Source organism: Myxocyprinus asiaticus, chromosome 15 (assembly GCF_019703515.2).
Source record: "Myxocyprinus asiaticus isolate MX2 ecotype Aquarium Trade chromosome 15, UBuf_Myxa_2, whole genome shotgun sequence".
NCBI lineage: Eukaryota > Metazoa > Chordata > Actinopteri > Cypriniformes > Catostomidae > Myxocyprinus > Myxocyprinus asiaticus.
The window spans coordinates 16,536,734-16,558,556 of record NC_059358.1 but is presented as its reverse complement, the minus strand read 5'-3'; the positions used below and the strand labels follow the sequence as shown (position 1 = coordinate 16,558,556).

General features: G+C 40.7%; 1 protein-coding gene across 1 annotated transcript in view; it reads right to left on the bottom strand.

Moving 5' to 3' along the window:
• Window positions 1-20,318, bottom strand: part of LOC127453334 (R-spondin-1-like) — a 37,186-nt gene extending 16,868 nt beyond the window's left edge. The window contains exons 1-2 of the mRNA XM_051719665.1: window positions 19,881-20,318; window positions 14,804-15,401 (exon numbers count right to left, since the gene is read on the bottom strand). Of these exons, the coding sequence (XP_051575625.1) occupies window positions 14,804-14,906 (103 nt within the window). The 5' untranslated portion in view covers window positions 14,907-15,401; window positions 19,881-20,318. The remainder of the gene's footprint in view (window positions 1-14,803; window positions 15,402-19,880) is intronic.
• Between the last annotated feature and the right edge of the window lie 1,505 nt (window positions 20,319-21,823).

Here is a 21,823-nt window from a genome sequence, read left to right as displayed (position 1 = left end):
CTCCGATGATGTATCTGGCAGTTCGCACCACCCTTTGCAGTGCTTTGCGGTTGTGGGCGGTGCTATTGCCGTACCAGGCGGAGATGCAGCCAGTCAGGATGCTCTCCACAGTGCAGGTGTAGAACCGTGTGAGGATGTGGCGGTTCATTCCAAACCTCCTCAGCCGTCTCAGGAAGAAGAGGCGCTGATGAGCCTTCTTCACAACGACTTCAGTGTGGATGGACCATGTGAGTTCCTCAGTGATGTGGACACCCAGGAACTTGAAGCTGCTGACTCTCTCCACTGGTGCTCCATTGATGGTGATGGGACTGTGTTTTCTGTCTTTTCTTCTGAAGTCCACCACAAGCTCCTTTGTCTTACTGACGTTGAGGGAGAGGTTGTGCTCCTGACACCAGTGTGTCAGAGTGTGCACCTCCTCTCTGTAGGCTGTTTCATCATTGTCAGTGATCAGACCTACCACCGTCGTGTCATCAGCAAACTTAATGATGGCATTGGGGCTATGTGTTGCCACACAGTCATGTGTGTACAAGGAATACAGTAGTGGGCTGAGAACACAGCCCTGTGGGGCTCCAGTGTTGAGGGTCAGTGATAAGGAGATGTTGCTGCCTATTCTAACCACCTGGCGTCTGCTTGACAGGAAGTCCAGGATCCAGCTGCACAGCGAGCTGTTTAAGCCCAGAGCCCGGAGTTTCTCATCTAGCTTGGAGGGCACTATGGTGTTGAATGCTGAGCTGTAGTCTACAAACAGCATTCTCACATAAGTGTTCTTTTTTTCCAGGTGGGAGAGAGCAGTGTGTATTGTAGATGCAATGGCATCATCAGTGGAGCGGTTGTTGCGGTAAGCAAACTGCAGCGGGTCAAGAGAGAGTGGCAATACAGAGCAGATGTAATCTCTGATTAGCCTCTCAAAACATTTGCTGATGATGGGGGTCAAAGCAACAGGATGCCAGTCATTTAAACAAGTTATTTTTGATTGTTTTGGAACAGGCACAATGGTGGTTGTTTTAAAGCATGTGGGGACTACAGACAAAGAGAGGGAAAGGTTGAAAATGTCCGTAAAAACACCAGCCAGCTGGTTCGCGCACGCTCTGATGACGCGCCCCGGAATGCCGTCTGGACCCACGGCTTTGCGGATATTCATCTGTCGGAAGGATTGGGTTACATCCGCTACAGAGACGGAGAGTGAACTAACCTCTGTAGCTTCAGCCGCGAGAGCTCTCTCCGCGAGGGCGGTGTTATTTCCCTCGAAACGAGCATAAAAAGTATTTAGCTCATCCGGTAGAGAGGCAGCGGTGTTCATGGCGGAGTTTTTATTCCCTTTAAAGTCCGTGATGATGTTAATTCCCTGCCACATGCTTGGTGGTGTTAAACTGTCCTTCAATCTTGCTCCTGTACTGGCGTTTTGCGGTTCTGATGCGGTTTTTGGGAGGGCATAACTGGCTTGTTTATGCTCCTCCACGTTCCCGGAATTAAAAGCGGAGGTCCGCACATTAAGTGCCGCGCGAACATCGCTATTGATCCAAGGTTTCTGATTCGGATAGATTCGTACAGTTCTGGTCGGAACGACGTCCTCTACGCACGTTCTGATGAAACACATTACGCTATCAGCATAAAGCTCGATGTCGTCATCAGAGGCGGACCGGAACATCTCCCAGTCCGTGTGATCAAAACAGTCTTGTAGCGTAGAATCTGATTGGTCCGACCAGCACTGGATCGTTCTGAGGGTGGGTGCTTCCTGTTTCAGTTTCTGCCTGTAAGCAGGCAGAAGCAGAATGGAAGAGTGGTCCGATTTGCACATGGAATAGTGCACATTAAGAATAACATGAATAGTGCATTATAAAATATGATGCATAGCCTAGTAGTAAAAATAATATACATATAAGAAAACACTGGCTCACTGTCTTTTTCTTTATTGAAATTATTCTAATACTTTGTTATATTATCCGAACAATAACAATATTAATGCTAATAGGTCTAATAATTGAATCTGCAATTAGGGAAGGGCAGAGAGTAGATCCCGTTTGTAGATGAGCAACAGTTGACTCGCATGGAGGACATGGAGATCCAGATTGTTCTTTTATTTTTTTATTTTTTTTATTTTTTTTTCAGCAGGCAAAGTTGTGTAGTTTTGTGTATATGTATACAAACAAAGTGTTCATAATTGTTTGAATAAATAAAACAGGCTACTAATACTGAGAAAAAGAACTATTAAAAAAATATTTATGCCAAGACTCTTTTAATAATAAAAACAACAATAGTAGTAATAATAACAACATCACCAATAATAATAATAGTAGCAGCAGCAGCAGCACAAACACTTTGTCATTACATCGAGGGATGTGGCCCTTGACTTTTTATTGTTGACAGAATTTGGCCTTTGGTGAAAATTTTGGGGAACCCTGGTATACAAGCATAGCTCCTATCTACTTGAATGTGGAAAGAACAATCTCCAAATCTGTTGGTTAAGATTATGTTTAATAATATACTTTGAATCAACAGTAACATTCTCTCATCATTTACTCACCCTCATGCCATTCCAGATGTGACTTTCTGTCTTCTGGTGAACACAAACAAAGATTTTTAGAAGAATATTTTAACTCTGTAGGTCCTCTCTATATAAGTGAATGGGTACCAACATTTTGAAGCTCCAAAATGCACATAAAGGCAACATAAAAGTAATCCAAAAGACTCCAGTTGGTAAATCTATATCTTCAGAAGCGATATGATGTGATGTGATATGAGGCGTGGGGGCGAGAAACAGATCAATATTTACAGTAAGCCCTTTTATGGTATAAATTCTTTTCACTGCCCAGTAGGTGGAGATATGCATGAAGAATGCGAATCACCAAAAACAGATGTGAAAGTGAAAGTGGAGATTGATAGTAAAAAAGGACTTAAATATTTATCTGTTTCTGAACCACACTTATCATGTCACTTTTTAAGATATGGATTTACTTCTATGCTGCCTTTATGTGCTTTTGGAGCATCAACATTTTGTACCCACTCACTTGCCCTAACCTAACCCTAAACCCATTGTGAGGACCTACAGAGCTGAGGGTAAGTAAATGATGAGAGAATTTTTACTTTTGGGTGACCCATCGCTTTAACTGGTCTCCCAAACAGATAAGGTTTTTAAGGTTGATGCTCTATTGAGTACTGTTAAATGAACAAAACCTACCTCACAAACATAAACCTTAAACATAAACCTAACCAATGGTGTCATAAAAAGCAAATGTGAGATGAAAAACAGATGAGGTTTTTAAGGTTAAGTCTCTATCAAGTTTTAACATTCAGAAAACTGCCCTAAATCTTAAGCCAAAACCTAATCAATAGTGTCATAAAAAGAAAATGTGAGATGAAAAACATGATTGCTAAAGCATCATTTTGTGGTTTTTGATACTTTCACCTCACGTGTCGACTCACATGCTCTTCTGGACTCATACCACAGTTCTTTGCATAGCAAGTACGCACTATTAGTTGAGCTATCGCACAATTTGATAGCGGTTAAACATGCCTGTAAATGTAAATTATTTTGTAAAGCAAATATTAAAATGTATCACATTACAAGTCATTTGAATAAAAGTTGTTGTTGTAGCAGCTCTAGTGTTTGTTTCACCAGGAAACTGGCGTGATATGTACCATGAGCCATGTAAAAAGCATTTCTTAAAAATGTAGTGTGGCGAGGGCATGGTTGAGCATCCATCCAGGGAGAGAGGAAGCGGTAAGGATGCATCCCTGGGTGATAAATAGGTCTAACAGCTGTTTCATGTTGCAGTATGTGGAGCAGGACGTGGTCATGTGTCTGTCACTGGGGAGAGAGGAAGCGGTAAGGGCCATCACCTGGTGATTAATGATACGCAGGGTTGGGAGGGTTACTTTTGAAATGTATTCCACTACAGATTACAGAATACATGCTGTAAAATGTCATTTGTAACGTATTCCGTTGATTACTCAAGGTCAGTAACGTATTCAAAATACTTTGGATTACTTCTTCAGCACTGGTAGATTTTTTTCAATTGTTTTGACTATAAAAACTCTGCCAGTACAATAAGACAAAATACACATGTTAAAAATACATCTGAAAAACTTAAATATCTTATGCAGTGTTGTTTCTAAAACAAGATCAAACTTTTGGATTTTTAGATATTTTTACAGGAAAACAATAAAAAAAATTATCATCAAGAATATGATTTTTGCCCTAATATCAAAGGTCTTACTAGAAAAAAGAAATGATGATCCAATGTGAATTTTATTGATAAAAAAAATATGATCGTGCCTGGTAACATGTGCATGTAAAATGGCTAGAAATAGCATTTTAGCTTAGCGTAAAGCTGACAATTTACACAAGGTTTATTTCTATTTCTTCTGCTCCAAACTTTCTTCAAACGTACTTCTCTGTCTGCTCGTATGAATGTAACACATCATAAGAAAGTGTTTCACTTCTGTTCAAATGCACTTTGGATCGCATCATTTATATGTATATATTTTTCCATCTGAAAGGACTAAATTTTAAATGAAACAAATGACAATAAATGCAAAGTAATCTCTTCAGTAATCAAAATACTTTTTGAATGTAACTGTATTCTAAATACCAATGATTTAAATTGTAACTGTAGTGGAATACAGTTACTTATATTTTGTATTTTAAATATGTATTCCTGTTACATGTATTTCATTACTCCCCAACCCTGATGATACATAACACCTGTGTCTCATTACAGTGATGACAGAGATAGGCTTGAAAAGGCCGCCGGGAATGCCAGTGAGGGAGTTTGTGTTGTCTCTTATGACTAAGGTTAGAGTAGATACCTTGTTGAGAAGCTGAAGAGTAAATGCACTGCTGTGAAGCTGAAAAACCAAAGACTGTTTGTTGGACTGGTAAACAATTAAAACTTGTGTTACCTGGACTATCACCCCACTTCCTGCTTCCTTATTGTTGATTCTTCTACACTGGTGCCGCAACCCGGGATAAGGAAGAAGACTGGGCGCCTCCAGGATCTCCTCCAAGTCCAAGCGGAGGATCAGCAGGCCTTGCGGAGCTGGTTAGGTCCAGGCAGTTCCTCCACCGCGGCCCCGGAAGCAGTGTTGCTCCAAAAGATGGGCCCCCAGGACGAGCCGGAGGCGTACCTTAATTTCTTCGAGCAGTCGGCCACCGCCTCCGGCTGGCCGTGAACCCAGTGGGCCCTCCACCTGCTGTCGCTGCTTTCCGGGGAGGCCCAGCTCGCAGCACAGCAACTTCAAGCTGAGGACTGCCTGGACTACATCAAGCTAAAGACTGCTGTCCTGCAATGGGTTGGCCGGAGCCCCAAACAACACCATCAGCGATTCTGCCCCCTCACCTTGAGCAATGCCGGCCACCTGTTCGCGTTTGCCCAACAGTTCCGTGATGCATGCCATAGATGGGTGCTGGCCAAGGAAGGGCGCGGCGTGGAGGATCTTATCGACTTGATGGTACTGGAGCAGCTAACCATTCGCCTGCCCCGAGGAACAGCAGAATGGGTCCAGTGCCATCACCCCACGTTGGTGGATGACGCCGTCCAGCTGGCCAAAGCCCACATGGTGGCCTACCCGGAAGCCGGCGAGCTGCAGTCCAGTTCTCTCTCTCTCTCTCTCTCTCTCTCTCTCTCTCTCACTCCCTCTTGCTCCTCCTCCTCCTCTTGCCCCTCCCTCTCACCCTACACCCGCTCCCCGTAAATGGCACTATGTGCCGGCCCCCTCCCCTACCCCTCTCCATCGTTCTTCCCAGGTTGATGTGTTCGCTGCCATGGGTGCAGCTGGGAAGCCTGGGCCGATCTGTCAGGGTTGCGGGGAGCCGGGTCGCGTCCAAGACCGGCGTCCAGTGATGGAGGTGGAGACGTGGAATCGGGTCCCCGACATGCCACAGTCTGCCCCTGGTCAAGCAGGGACGTACAGGATACCGGTAAAAATTAAGGGCCGTACATACCAAGCCCTGGTGGATTCTGGTTGTAATCAAACCTCAATCCACCACGGCTTGGTTCATGACGGGGCTTTGGGTACAAAACACAAGGTGATGGTGAGGTGTGTGCATGGGGATGTTCACAAATACCCGGTAGTGACTACTGTTATTCAATTTCGGGAGTAAAGCATAGAGTGGAGGCTGCGGCTTCACTCATCCACTGATTCTGGGAACCAATTGGCCAGGGTTTAAAAGACTATTAAAGACACTGTGTGTGGGTGGGTCCTGCAAACCAAAACACGGTGTGTGATTTGTGACACGATGATTGGGGAGGCGGAGCCGGGGCCGTCCGCATCTGCTCAGCGTCAGAATGACGCAGGAGAGAACCCTCCGGCATTCCCGCCCTTAGGGAATTCTCGGATGGGGACTTCCATCTAGAGCAGTCGTGTGACGAAACCCTTAGGCACACCATTGACCAAGTGAGAGTAATCGATGGCCAGCAGCTCCAGCCTGATGTCGCACTCACATATCCATATTTTTCAATTAATAAGGACCGGATTAATCGAGTGATGCAGGACACTCAAACCCATGAAAATACAACCCAGTTATTAGTCCCGAGGAGCCGTTGGAAACACTTTTGCAGGTTGCTCATCACAATCCTATGGCGGGTCACTTAGGGCAAGAAAGAACACTACACCGTTTAATGGCCCGCTTTTATTGGCCGGGTATTCACGGGGATGTGCGCAGATGGTGTGTGGCATGCCACGAATGTCAGTTGGTGAATCCACCGCAACCCCAAGAGCACCATTGCACCCGTTACCGCTAATCGAGGTCCCCTTCGGAAGAATTGGCATGGACCTCGTCAGGCCATTACAATGGTCAGCACGCGGATATCGGTTTGTGTTAGTCCTGGTGGATTACGCAACACGATATCCGGAAGCAGTGCCCCTGCGCAACATCTCAGCATGCAGTGTTGCGGAGGCACTCTTTAAAATTATCTCCCGGGTGGGGATGCCGAAAGAAATCCTCACTGACCAGGGCACTACGTTTATGTCACGCACACTACGCAAACATTATGAATTGCTGGGGATTAAATAGATTTGCACTAGCGTTTATCACCCACAAACTGACAGGCTGGTGAAACGATTTAATCGCACCCTAAAAAACATGATTTGTAAGTTCGTACACGAGGACGCTAGAAATTGGAACAAGTGGCTGGACCCCCTATTATTTGCAGTCAGGGAGGTCCTGCAAGCCTCCACAGGGTTTTCCCCCGTCGAGCCGGCCCCGCGGGGTGCTTGACATCATACAGGAGGCGTGGAAGGAGGGATCTTCCCAGAGCAAAAATGAATTCAGAACTCATTATGTCCTTGATCTTTGAGCAAAGCTACACACACTGGGTCAGTTGTCACAACAGAATTTGCTCCAAGCTCAAGAGACACAAAGCGGCTGTATAATAGGGGTTCCCAGCTACAGGAATTTGCACCGGGAGACAAAGTACTTGTATTACTCCCCACATCAAGCTCGAAATTACTCGCCAAGTGGCAAGGACCCTTTGAGGTTACACGGCGAGTCTTGGACCTCGATTATGAAGTTAAACGAACAGATAGAGGCGGGGCACATCAAATTTACCACCTCAACCTCCTTAAATTATGGAGAGAGGCGGTCCACGTGTCCATGGCGACGGTAGTTCCAGAAAGCAGGGACCAGAGGTGAAGTTTAAAGCCAATCCATTCCCCCGTGGAGACCACCTCTCACCGTCCCAGCTCACGGAGGTGGCCAGGTTGCAATATGAGTTTGCGGCCATGTTCTCTCCTCTTCCCGGTTGGACTAACCTCATACAACACCATATCGAGACCCCACTGGGAGTGGAAGTGCGAAGTCAGCCATACTGCGTACCCAAACACAAGAAAAAGGTGATTCGGGACGAATTAGAGGCAATGCTCGAGATGGGGGTAATAGAAGAATCGCAGGTAACACTTTATTTTGATGGTCACAAATAGATATTTAACTGACTATAAGTGACTTATCAACTGGCTTGCTATAGCTAGTAAACAGTGTTTCAACAAACATTCAGTAGACTATCAGTAGCCTGTATATAGATCTTTATTAATGACCTACTTACATTTATCAACTGACTTGCTATAGCTAGTAAACAGTGTTTCAACAAATATTCAGTAGACTTTCAGTTGCCTATATATACATCACTATTAATGACCTACTTACATTTAGCAACTGACTTGCTATAACTAATAAACAGTGTTTCAACAAACATTCAGTAGACTTTCAGTAGCCTGTATATAGATCTCTATTAATGACCAACTTACATTATTGTTGAGAACATCAGTTCATTAAGAGGTCATTAATAAAGATCTATATACAGGCTACTGAAAGTCTACTGAATGTTTGTTGAAACACTGTTTACTACCTATAGCAAGTCAGTCAATAAGCTGTTATTTTGCTGCTGTTATACAGGCTATTGAAAGTCTACTGAATGTTTGTTGAAACTAGCTATAGCAAGCCAGTTGATAAGTCACTTATAGTTAGTTAAATATCTATTTGGGACCATCAAAATAAAATGTTACCGAATCGCACAGTGATATTGGGCGGGTGGAAGTACGGTATCTGGGCTTCCACTTGGGTAATGGGCAGGTACGTCCCCAAATTGATAAGACCGCAGCAATAGCAGCCTGCCCACATCCCAAGTCCAAAAAGGAGGTGAGGCAGTTTATGGGGCTGGCTGGCTATTACAGAAGGTTTGTTCCTAATTTTTCCGATGTCACCAGCCCCTTGACTGATCTCACTAAAAAGGGGACACCAGATCCGGTCCAGTGGATGGAGGCATGCCAACAGGCTTTCACGAGAGTGAAATCTGCACTCTGTGGTGGGCCACTTTTACATGCTCCTAACTTCCCTCTCCCCTTTATTTTACAGATGGATGCATCAGAGAGGGGGTTGGGGGCCATGCTCTCGCAGGAGGTGGAGGGTGTGGAGTGCCCCGTGCTGTACATTAGTCGTAAGCTCTCTTTGAGAGAGACTAAGTACAGCACCATCGAGAAAGAGTGCCTTGCCATCAAGTGGGCGGTCCTAACCATCCGCTACTACCTGCTGGGGCGGGCCTTCATCCTCCACTCCACATAGAGGACCCCCTGCTCCCAGCTCCAGTGGTCCCAGAGATTCCTGCCACAGAGGCCATTTCATTCCCTGTTCCAGTGGTCCCAGAGGTCCCTGCGTTGGAGGCCCCTCCTCTCCCAGCTCCAGTGGTCCTTGAGGTCCCAATCATGGAGGTCCCTTTGCTCCCTTTGACAGAGGTCTCGGAGGTCCCTGGGATGGAGGCTTCTTCGTTCAATGCTCCAATGGTCTTGGAGGTCATCGTTATTGAGTTTCCTTTGCTCCCTGTTTTGGTTATCCCGGAGGTCCTTGCACTTGCAGTTCACCAGCCAGTGCATCTGTGGCTCCAGGCTATCTGCCGGCTCCACCCTGGTTTTCAGCTCATCAGCTGGCTCCCCCTGGTCTCCAGCTCGCCTACCAGCTCCACCCTGATGTCCGGGTTGATTGCTGGCTCCCTTGTGGCTTCTAACGCCGCCTCCTCCCCCGTGGTCCCTTGGCCTGCAGCTAACATCCTTATGGTCACCTGCCTTTTGCCTGCCCCTGCTTGCTCAATTTCTTTTGTTCTGTTTGGTTTGTGAAAGGGCGTCGGGAGCCGCCCATTTCAGGCATGGGATTTTCCTCTAATGGCCAGTAGGGGTCGCTAGAAGGTTTGGGAATTTTATTATAAAGTTCTTGTCGTCTCTCTTTCCAGTTCCCTTCCTGAGTGTTTCTAGTTGTGTACTGTTTCCCCCATTAGTCTGTGTGCGTTTACTGTATATACCCCAGTGTTTGCTCATGTTCCTTTGTCTAGCTTTGCTTGCTATAGTAGGTTCTTTTGGGGAGTTATTGACCTTGTTTCAATTGTGTTTTACGTTTTGCTCATGTATTGTTATGTTTTTCCTAATAAACACTCTGCACTTGGGTTCACAACTTCAACTCGCCTGAGAAGCTTAATTACAGTCTCATAATAAAAATGTTACTGTAACAATTTTATAATAATTTATACTTACTGGAACAACAGGCTTTGCTTAGTTTGCTACAAATTATGATGAAATGCAGTGATGTTTTGGTTTTGGTTTGGTGATGTTTCTCCTGTTTGCGCACATCTCTGAAATTCTTGACTAGGAGAACTCGGCTGGTCAAAGAGCATTGATAACTGGCTAAAACTAATTGTGGGTGTGGATTGGACGTGATGTTATTTTATTTACAATCGTGTGTGCCAGCTGAGGAGTTGTTACCTAGGTTATTGTCGTTAAAATAGATAACTTTGAAGCCCGTCTCTTAGAGATGGTGCAGAAGTATACTTTTTTACTTGATTCAAAGCACAAACTCCACAAAGACAGCGTGGCCACAACATATGCGTGGAGAGAGATTGGAGTTATTGAATCAAATAACCTGTCAGCAAAAGTGGATGGGCTCCGTGACAAGTTTAATAAAGCAAAGAAGCAAAACAGCGCTAAATGTGTTGATCCACGGAGAGAAAAACCAGCATTTTAAAATGTTGCGCATACTATAAACGTCGCCTTTATTTGGCTAGGGGGCTTTAGTTCGTCCAGGAGAAAACAGTTTGGCTTCTTCCATAGTATAAATCAGGCTTTACTCACCCTCATGCCATCCCAGATGTGTATGACTTTCTTTCTTCTGCAGAACACAAATTAAGATTTTTAGAAGAATATCTCAGCTCTGTAGGTCCATAAAATGCAAGTGAATGGTTGCCATACCTTTGAAGCTCAAAAAGGCAGATAAAGGCAGCATTAAAGTAATCCATAAGACTCCAGTGGGTTAATCAATGTCTTATGAAGTGATCCAGTTGGTTTTGGGTGAGAACAGATCAAAATATAACTCCTTTTTCAGTGTACAACTTGCCATTGCAATCTCTAGGCACAGTCATGATTTCAAGCTTGATTACACTTCCTAGTGCTTGACACATATGCAGAGCACTAGATGGTGCTATAAGAAGTGTAATCGAGCTTGAAATCATGATTGTGTCTAGAGACTGCAACGGCAAGCTGTACACTGAAAAAGGAGTTATATTTTGGTCTGTTCTCACCCAAAACCAACTGGATCACTTCATAAGACATTGATTATACTATTGAATTTGAATGGACTACTTTAATCTTTCCATTATCTGATTTTTGGAGCTTCCATTCACTTGCATTGAAATAATTTACAGAGCTGAAATATTCTCTAAAAAAATCATTGTTTGTGTTCAGCAGAAGAATGAAAGTCTTCTGGGATTGCATGAGGGTGAGTAAATGATACTATCCCAAAAGTTATGACTTTAATTTATACGTAAGCCCAAAGTGTCACAGAAGTGCCATGAAATGATGTGGCTGCTTCAGCTATTGCTTTTTCATCTGACATGACACTATCGGTTAGGTTTAGGTGTCGGGTTTAGGTAATTGATGTTTGTTTTGTTCACCTCACATTTGCTTTTATCACACTATCAGTTAGGTTTAGATGTTGCATGTAGGGTAGGGACATCAGTTTTGTTCATTTCAAAATAGAAAAAAATTATCTCTGTTTGGTTTTTTAATGACACAATTGGATAAGTTTCTTTTAAAGGTCTAGGTTAGGGAGGTAGGTTTTATTCATTTAAAACTCCATAGAGCATTAACCTTAAAGCTACACTATGTAACTTTCTTTTGTTAAAAAACAACCAAATCCATCTACCAAACCATGTCTTTACCCAAATACACTTTGATAAACCTATAATAATGATTTATATTTTAGAGCTGTCAGGACGGATTTAGCAGGAAATTGCATACATACGTCAATGACCCGTGCGTGTCACATCATATCTGTACATAGAGAAAATAAGATCTACTGTAGCGCGTGTGTGGGAGTAGCTGAAGCTGAAAGTTTGTTGTCACAACGAACAAGAAAAATTGACCATGTATCATTCAAAATGGCAAACCTCCGGGGAATCACCAGTTGTAAAAACAAAGAAACCCCGAACAGAGCAGAGTCTACAAGCAAAAATGGAAAGCAACAGAGTCCGTAATAAAACCTGAATCAACATCGGCTTGGTTTTTCAGAGGTGGCGACAACTCCGAAATCTGAAAGGATTTAAAAACGACCCAGAGATGGCTTTTTTCTTACTCAACAGGTAAGATATTTTATTGATATGGTTTATGTACTGTATAGTTGTGTAATCACACACCTGTAGTGAAATACAATAATTATACTGCAATCGGTGCAGAACATTTCACTTGCTAGCACACGTGTTTATTTTTCTTTATAACGGCAATAATTTATATAAATAAATCCTTTAGTCCTAGGCTTGCCAAGGACATGTACAGTAAGTCTTGAAATGTTGACCACTGGTTGGTAACAATGACAATCTATAAATTAGTTACTACTGTGGTCTATTTGGCACAGAATATCCTGCAGTTATAAAAACTTAAGAACCTTTGACTTTATCAGACTAGCAATCATTGTGTCTAATGTTAACAAACGTTGTCTAACTTTTGTAACGTCATTTATTTCAAAACATCAATGTTTCCAATAAGTCAAAACAACAGCATAAGATATGGCACTTACCTGCTCAGATGACATGTTTTCGGATATCCATTTTTTCCTTTCTTTCGTTAGTTATTTGTCCATTTGCTCTGATAAGATGTCCTGTATCCTTGTGTACACTGGTGCCTCGAACCACATTCATCCACGCAGAGGAGCAGAGCCGAAGCACGACTTACGTCATTACCAAAACAATGTTCTTCCGCAAGACACATCTAGTTTTATTTTTTAACCGATAGAGGGCCAAAGGTTACATAGTGTAGCTTTAAAAACCTCATTTTTTTGGGAGAACATTAACTCACTATTAGCACCCCTCAGTGGAGATTTAACCTTAAAACTACAGTGAAACATGTAATGAACGACATAATATCATTTTGCAAAAAAATTGCCACTATCATATAATTTTCATGAGATCAGGCTGAGAAAAGACCTGCATGAAGAATATAAAAAAAAAAAAAAAAATCCACAGAAGAAATGCATATGGGTTTGGAACATGAGTGTGATTAACGATAGAATTTTAATTTCTGGGCAAACAATTCCTTTTATTTCAGACGCATCTGTCACACAATCTCACAAAGGTAACCAGAAGTTCAGCTGATGAGCTCACGTCCTCATGTCCCTTTTTTGTTTTAATTTATCCACAGATGTGGACAACATACCTCAGTCTAAAAGCAGACTACACCAGAGGATTATAGAAAGGGGGATGAATTCTTAAGCATGACTCTTATGAAAACATGCATCTGTTTTCATCTCTCACCTCTGTGAGTGGGCAGAAAAGCTGGATCCCTCCTTTCTTGGAGCAGAAATTGCATTAGGCACCGTGCCATAGAACGAATGTACAGAGCAGTATAACAATTTAAGATAGTTTATAACATAACGTAACTAAACACTTAGGCAAAATTAAATATAGATGTTTTTGTGGGTTTGGTTGGGATATTTTTAGAGAGAGAGAAACACAGGAAAGTGCCGACAGGCACTAAATTCTGATAGATGATCAATCAAGTGTGCAATAACAGTTGTCAGGGAAGTTTGCTTCAATTTCGTTGATAAAACAGCAAGAAAATAATGACTACTATTCAGAAGGTGGAGTGCTCATATCAGATACAGTGAGGTCATGAGATTGTGAAGCATCTGCAGATTTATTTCAACAAGCAACTTACTGTTTATTTCTCTACAGATCATTATTGGTGCTGTTTGATTTCCACTTCTAATCTTCTTATGGTATTAGATTTGGCAACCTGTCGAGATTGCCACAACACAATATATGCTCTTTCTGTCAATATGGTAATAAAGTGTCTGGCAAACAAATAAATGCAGATGTTTTAATACTATTGCCTGTTGATAACTACTGCCGATTAACAAGTTGAAACCTACAGAAAATCCAATGTTACAGATTTGTTAATTTGCTTCAGTGTGTAGAAAGGTTAATTTGCTATAAATTTCTCTAGAGAGAAACCAACACAACCCCAACAAAAAACAACTCCGGCCACCTTATGATCAGAAATGTATCTGATTATATCAAAGCCCCAAAGGATCTACTTATTGTTTGAGTATATTAAAGGAATACAAAACACACACACACACACAAACACACACACACACACACACACAAAAGGCACAGCAATGATAAGTACTTTTTACTGAGATAAGCCTTCTCCCATCCACGCAAATGTCATCAGCGCTCTTACTATGAGATGTGCGCGCACATAAGAGACCAGATACAATATTTCAGAGTGAGATTTGTTGCAATGTGGGAGTTTCAAAACTAACTTTTCCATAAAAGAAACAAAACAATAAAAAACAACATTTTCAAAATGTCATAAAACATGTACGGTTAGAGTTGCTCAGAAGCCAGATAAATTTACAATAAAATACTATATGCTAGGCTAGGAATTATATTTAGGTATTCAGACAGGAACGTGTGCAATTTGGCCAAGCTTTGGAACATGACATACTCATTAACAATTTGCCTTAAAAAGGTACAGTATGTTCCAGATGATAATCAGCCTAATGCACCACTAAAACTGGCATGAGAGTTAAACAAAGATTAAAAACATGCCAGGAAGTCAGAAAAGCTCTAGTGAGCCACATTGGCATGCCAAATAATAGGAATGAAAATAATAAACAAAATGCATTCTTTACTGCAGCAGTTTCAAGTTGCCAAAATGCCTTAATGGACAGTGAACCACTTGGCAGCCACTCAGTTATGAGACATGAAGAAAGAAAGAGAAAGTGTGAGAGAGAGAGAACTCAAGTAGCACATATGTGATGACTCACTCCGTCTCTGTCTTCGTCCTTTGGAGACCTTGAGGTTATCGCCATGACCCATGGTGAGGAAGCTTAGGAAGACCACTGCCAGCGCCACCAGTCCCAAATGCATAGTCCCTGCCGCTGGGACCCCCTTGCAGGCAGACAGATCACAGCTGAGGGGGCCCCTTTCACGCTGTGGCAGGTGGACCGCTGGTGTTGCCACTCTCAAACCAGATGCACTGAAAAAGCCAACTACAGCCAGTCACAGCCCCCTTCGCTGGAGGCCTCTGCTACTGCAAGTCCAAACATGCCTGGAGGACAAACCATAGCACTCAAGATGATGGAGATGTTGAAGGTTGGGTGCAAAACTCAGAAGTGGGGATAGATGTGATCTTGTGGACAATGCAATCTGCCCTTCAACCCATGAAGCCGGGCAAAACTGAGAGGAGAGAGAAGCCTACAGCGGTCTCAGCCAGGAGATCCTAATGTGAGTGAGCAACCCAGCCTAGGAGCATGTGTCTTATTAGGGATGCTGGGAGGAGGAGGGGGTGTGCCGAAAAAACGAGAGAGATGGAGAGAGGTTCTGGACTCCTACGCGTGACAATGCATTTGTCAGTGCCAAGATCTGTTGCGGAGAGACAGAGAGCGGGAGAGAGAAACAGACAGACAGAGAGAAGGAGGGAGTTGGATGTTGAGAGGAGAGGGTGAACGGGGGGAGAAGAGTACAATGAGACATGTATATACAACAGTACTTTATAAAGTCAGCATGTCAAAAGAAAGTCATAATATTTTGCCACAATTTTTTAAGCTACAAACTCAATTTTGTGCTTTCAAAAACAAAATACTTCAAAAAGACGATCTCTACATTTTCTGTAAACTATAATAAAATATTCTTTTTGGAATCAAGGAAAAGGAGAAGAATGGAAAAACGGCTTACTCAGTTCTTACATAACTGCATTCTTTCATCTCTATCACTGCACTTTCTCAACAAAGTTCAGCTTTTCTGCGTTCCAAATTTGTTAAATTGATTAATGGAAGTCTGACACAACAGTTTGTGCAACATAACCCAAAACTGGTATTTTGTCAGTTAAAACCACACATTCTTGCCATGCTTATTTTTCCTTGGTCAGATAGATCCATGAGCAGGGAAAGCAAACAAAATATTTTCTTTTCATTGTAATGCCCTTATTAAGATTGACAAGGCTAAAAAGTGCTGTCACTTAAGCTTATTCTACTGAAAATAGGGCACAGTGAAACCACAATAACGTTTAGTCACTGCAAAATGCCTTGTTGAGAGAAATAATGAATGGAAAAACAAGTTTATCCTATCCTACAGAAAAAAAGCATGGTGGTCAGAAAAAAATATGAGTCTCAAGAAGCATAGGAAAAGATAGAGATCAAAATTGTTCCTAGCTATGAAAGAGATATGTTTATAAAATGATTCTTAATCACATTCCAGCAGAAATGGATGAGCGTTCTGGATTTACGTAAGAGAGACATCATGCTTGGACGTATCAGGATAGGAGGACCATATTTGGCTACAGGTTCTTTAGATCTTACATCATTTTTTATAAGTGAAGGCATCATTTGATAATACTTAACATACCAAAAAGTACTTTAAAATGCAGACAAAGCTACAGACTATATATATTTTTTGTACAGACAAGCAGTTGAAGGTAAATGTTTCAGTTTAATGAACATTAATCATTAAAAATAATTGAACCAACATAAAAGACAAACATGATTTTCCCTCAGTTTGGTTTACAGATTAATACAAAACTAATTTGATCATATGTGCACTTGACTAGAAAGCCTCTCAACAGCAATAGGTGAAAATATGTGTGAGTTGATGAAAATATAAAGCTAAAAAGCCCCTATGTGGAACTATGCCATGTCACTGTGAAATATTACAAATGAGAACTGTAACTGTAATAGTAAAATATACATTTTAGAAGTAATGTCTGAGTGGATTATTTTTCTATGTTGACAAGATCTTTTGCGCACAGCATTGTGATACAGCACAGATTAACAAACCACACACACAGATGTGGTTGTGGATGTATTTCAAATAAACATAACATATTTCCTATGTTTTAAAAAGGAAAGAAGCAAAAATAATGGAGAACCCATAAGCAAATAACATTTATCTCCTTTATCAAGCATTAGAGAGATGAGAAGAAATAAGATGTTATCTTCTTATAACCACCTCTCTTTCTCCACCAAAATTTGTCCCACAGGATTTCTCTTCTACCAATGTTTATTTATCTTAAATGATGAATAATAGTTAAACGTCTTAGACACCTTCTCTGTATTTATTAGCCAGAGCCAAAAAAACCTTTCCGGCTGTTTGAGGCACTCGCCAGCAATGTTAATTAGGAGAGACATGTCAAGTCTGATGCACTGATATGCCATCGCCCTCGAATAAGAAATGGGAGGGTTTCTCCAGAGTTAAGAGATTACGCCCAAAAGTTTACATTCTCACAAGAGGAAAAAGAGGGCTCTTCCTTTTGTCAGGTGAAATCTAAAAGGGAAAATATCTGCAGGTAAGGTACAGAAAGCAAAGGAAAGTGCTTACTAAAGCAAAAAGGAAAAAGCCAAACAAAAACAAAGTTTAAAACTTCCTCTTTTCAATCAATAATGTTTTGCTTCCATTAAATCTAATCTAAGCAAAGCTTTAATAAATGATTCTCTCATTGCCTAAATAAGCCTCTCTGCGTCTTTGGTTTTCTTATGGCACTTTGACACCTTTTTGTGTTAGGAGTGAACGCTGTCTTTGCCTTCTCATGCTTGTGTTCATTCAGAGTTCATTCCATTGATACATCAGTTATCTACACTTATAAGCCACCACTAAGTGAGCATACCTGTAGCTCAATTGTTAGAGCATGGTGCTAACAATGCCAAGGTCAGATTTAATTCTCAGGGAACACACTTGCTGATAAAAACGTATACCTTGAATGCACTGTAGGCTGCTTTGGATAAATGAGTCTGCCAAATGCATAAATATAATGTAAATATAAAGAGAATGCTATAAAGAACACATCTAAGGGGCATTTTTGCATCCACCTGTTCTGTATTGAAATATTTTTTTATGTTAACATGCAGCATCTCATGCCATAAGTGCAGCATTTTTTATATGCAGTGTCAAAGTAATTTAACTTTTAAAAACAGGTCTCGAGACACCTGCATTCTGTTCTATTTGTTGTGCTGTGCCTAGCTTTTTTAATGCAAGAAAAAATTATGTGTGAACGGCCCCTAAATTCTCTCAATTAGTTCAGCTCCACAATGTGCTAGCCTTCTTTAGTATATCCGCAATCATTTTTTTCCATCAGTTCTGAATTCTGTCATTTCCCATCTTTTGTGTCAAAGGCCAAAAGCCCAGTACTCTGCTGAACATGTGTGCTAGCAGTTGTATTAGGCAGCAAGTTCAGGCGGAACCATGAAACAGGTCAAAGCAGTAAACAGGCCATAAACAGAGTATGTAATAAAGCACAGTAAAAGCAGAATGGATGTCTGGTCTGTTCTGAAACCACTGGCCAGACCCCCTGAAATTCATTCTCTCCAGAGAAATGAACAACGACAGTTAAGCCTTCAACATCCACACCAAACAGCTTAAGATAAAAGCTAATGGACTAGACTCAAAAGCAAAAATGGTAACGGCTGCGTTCAAACGCTGAAAAAATGCTGCCTTTGCACCTTATACTGAATGCTGCCTTACACTGTATGGAGAAAATTGGAATATACTATATAACCAGATTGGTCACAGATAAATATAAACCAGATTGGTCACAAATTCTATTGACAAATACATTAATGGGAAAACAGAGAGGAAAAAACAAGAAAATAAATCTAAGTTAACAAAGTCAGCACAAAGCAATCCAAAGCAAGCATGTGACACAGCACACCTAGGGGTGACTGGTTATATGAGTACAAACACACTCTTTTTCCGAAAAAGCTTAAGTTAAGTTAATGTGTTTTGTGCTGTATCTTTAGATCTGAGTGAAATGGACAGCAGATGTGGATCTATCCTGGCCTTCCTTCTCTTTGCCCTCAACATCACACTCTCTCTTTATCCGAGGAACACAAACCCAGCACCGTCCTGTCCTGCACTCCATACAAATCAGGACTGTTGAGTCAGAACCAACAGACAATGATACTGTTAAATCTGTTTACTGGCACCATGGATGCAGCTGTCAGACTGCACCTGTCTTTATCCCTAGCGTCATATCTCGCTCTGGACCTGTCTCTCAACAAAACTGGTTTTAGTACAGAATGCTGGTGCCAGATTATCTGAGACTGGGCCAGAGGCAGTTTTTTTTTTAAAAGCCGTAAGAGGTGGATTATAGAAAGGCAGCTCAACACTTGGAAATCCCTCTATTTTTTTTTTTTTTTTTTTAAGATTTTAATGTCCTTGATTAGCTACTGAAATGGAACCTGATGAATTCACATGGGTGCATTGGGTCTCACTTCTCAAATAAACTTTTATTTATTTGGCAGACACTTTTATACAAAGCAACTTGCGACAATGCACTCAAGATAAACATTTTGCCAGTTTGTGTTTCCTGTGAATTGAACTCACAACTGTTCCTAGTGCTCTACCAGTTGAGCTTCAGGGATTTGACCCCAAAAAAATAAAACACACACAGAACATGTCATTGATAAGGTTATTAAAATTCAAATCAACTATATTGTAAGCAGTACTTTTCAGAATGACTGAATTGGTAATAATAATAATAATAATAATAATAATAATGTAGTCTAATAATTAGGAAGGGAAGATAAAAGGAACAAAGAAAAAAAGTGTAGGAGCAATCTTTTAAAAATGTATAATAAAATAATAATGCTCAAATATATTAATACAAGCCACCATGCAATCAAATTAATAAAACAACAAAAAAAATTGGTCAGATAAAAATATAAAATCCACTCAAGTGATCTCTATGTTTTGTGTACTATAAGCGAGCAAGATTATGAAAAAGCTCTACGATTATAGTAATAATCTAATTAAATTGGCCCTCACCAAACTGTTTAAATAAACCCATGATGTGAAGCATTGTTCTGATGCACTAGAAATGTTGCACAGAAAGACGCCGACAGAATAACCTACCAACATTGTACCGCGCGCCTCATACTGATCCACAGAGCGCGAGGCTTTAAATGTGTTTAATATGGGGATCTCCGCGCGAGGCTCTCAGATACCACCATCGGGTGAGCAACAGATTGTCAACTGTGTTATGGGACAAGCGTTTCTTAATTTGCTTGGACTTCTGTATAAATGGCATAACCATTTGCTCACATCAGTGTTCCCGTGCGTAATCTGAGTGGGGAGGGAGAAAAGAAAAGAAAGATAACAACAAAAATTTACTTCAAATAGAAAATCCCTCGGATAAATTCCCTATAATTCCACTGAACTGCGTTTATAATACAGCAACCAGGGACCTGGTTTTATTTTTCGGTTCTGTCGTAATTCTGAAGCGAGTCCCACATAAATCCACTTTTAAACACCGGACAGCATCCAAGAGTTTGTGAAGAGCTTCTCCCTCAAGAAGTTTGCGTCCAACTCCATCTAGAGCAGTTTCGGAGTGCTGAAGGTTGAGATGGCCCCACCCATCAGACATCATATACTGAGAGACAAAAAACCTGTGATGGAGTTGTATCGGAATGATGTTTGTTTACATGTTGTCCTATTTGTCCAAACAATATATATATATATATATATATATATATGTGTGTGTGTGTGTGTGTGTGTGTGTGTGTGTGTATGTATATATATATATATATATATATATATATATATATATATATATATATTGTTTGGACAAATAGGACAACATGTAAACAAACATCATTCCGATACAACTCCACAGGTTTTTTGTTGTCCTATTTGTCCAAACAATATATATATATATATATATATCACCATCACCAAATATCTTTTTTTGTTTTGTTTTCTGAATGATCAAATGATGATGTTTGAGTAATATAATATCCTAACATAGGTGTAGACAGTGGTTGTGCCATTGGGTCTTTAGTATTAACATTATTTAATATTAGTAAACAGGCTATAAATGCAGTTATCTAAAATGTTTCTTAAACTGTTTTGACTATTTTAACAAATTTTCTCACAGAAGCTCCTCACATCTCATTTGGTCTATTTCTATTTTTCTTGAGGTAATTTTGGAGAAGCATCTGTGACCAATTGTAATCTTTTAATCTTAAAATGAAACATAACCGAGAATTATTGTTGTAAAAGACCAGCCTTTGAGCGTTTATTTCTATGGTTTTGTCTTCATTAGATTGGCACTATTCCAGGACATTTTATTGGAATGTCTGCATTAGGTAACTAACGGGGCACTACTAGACAATTGAGATTGACTTCATGCAATTATGGTAATTTGGCCAGTAAGTGAACTAAAAGTTTAAAACATGCTTGGTTGAATGATCCGAGAAACTCCTTTTAAATTTGTATCTTGTGCTGCCAGCCAATAAACGTAAATCAGAATGCAAACTCTTTACCGCACTTGTTAACCACAAAAATAGGAAAATTGTTTTCAATAAAGAAAAGGTAAACAGTTACTTGATTCTTAAAAAAACCTTTCACATTAAAAAAGAATGAGTAATCCTTGTTTCAAAGTTTATTTCAGATGGATATTGGACTTTGGTACTAGACATGATATTCACTGTGTGCCGACTTTGCTTTTTACTTTTACTTACTGGCACCATGATGACAATGTCATTTTGATCTTTTGTCTCCAAGAGACTGTTTATAAAGTAAACAAATATAAATCTAAAAAGAAAACAATGAAAAAATAACATTCATTGCATGCCATGGTTCAGAGCAACGCATTAAGCAGCAAAAATCAGATTGTTAATGCTTTCATTATAAACCCTGTCAAATTATTTAACAAAAATCCTTTACCTGCCAGTGAGCTATTAATCTATGCTAGCAACAGGAAAGTCATGCTAACATAAACTATGAGACTAATAAGATAGTTAATTGTTTTACAACTCTTTCAAAAACACTACATCCAACAACACTCTCCCAAGAAG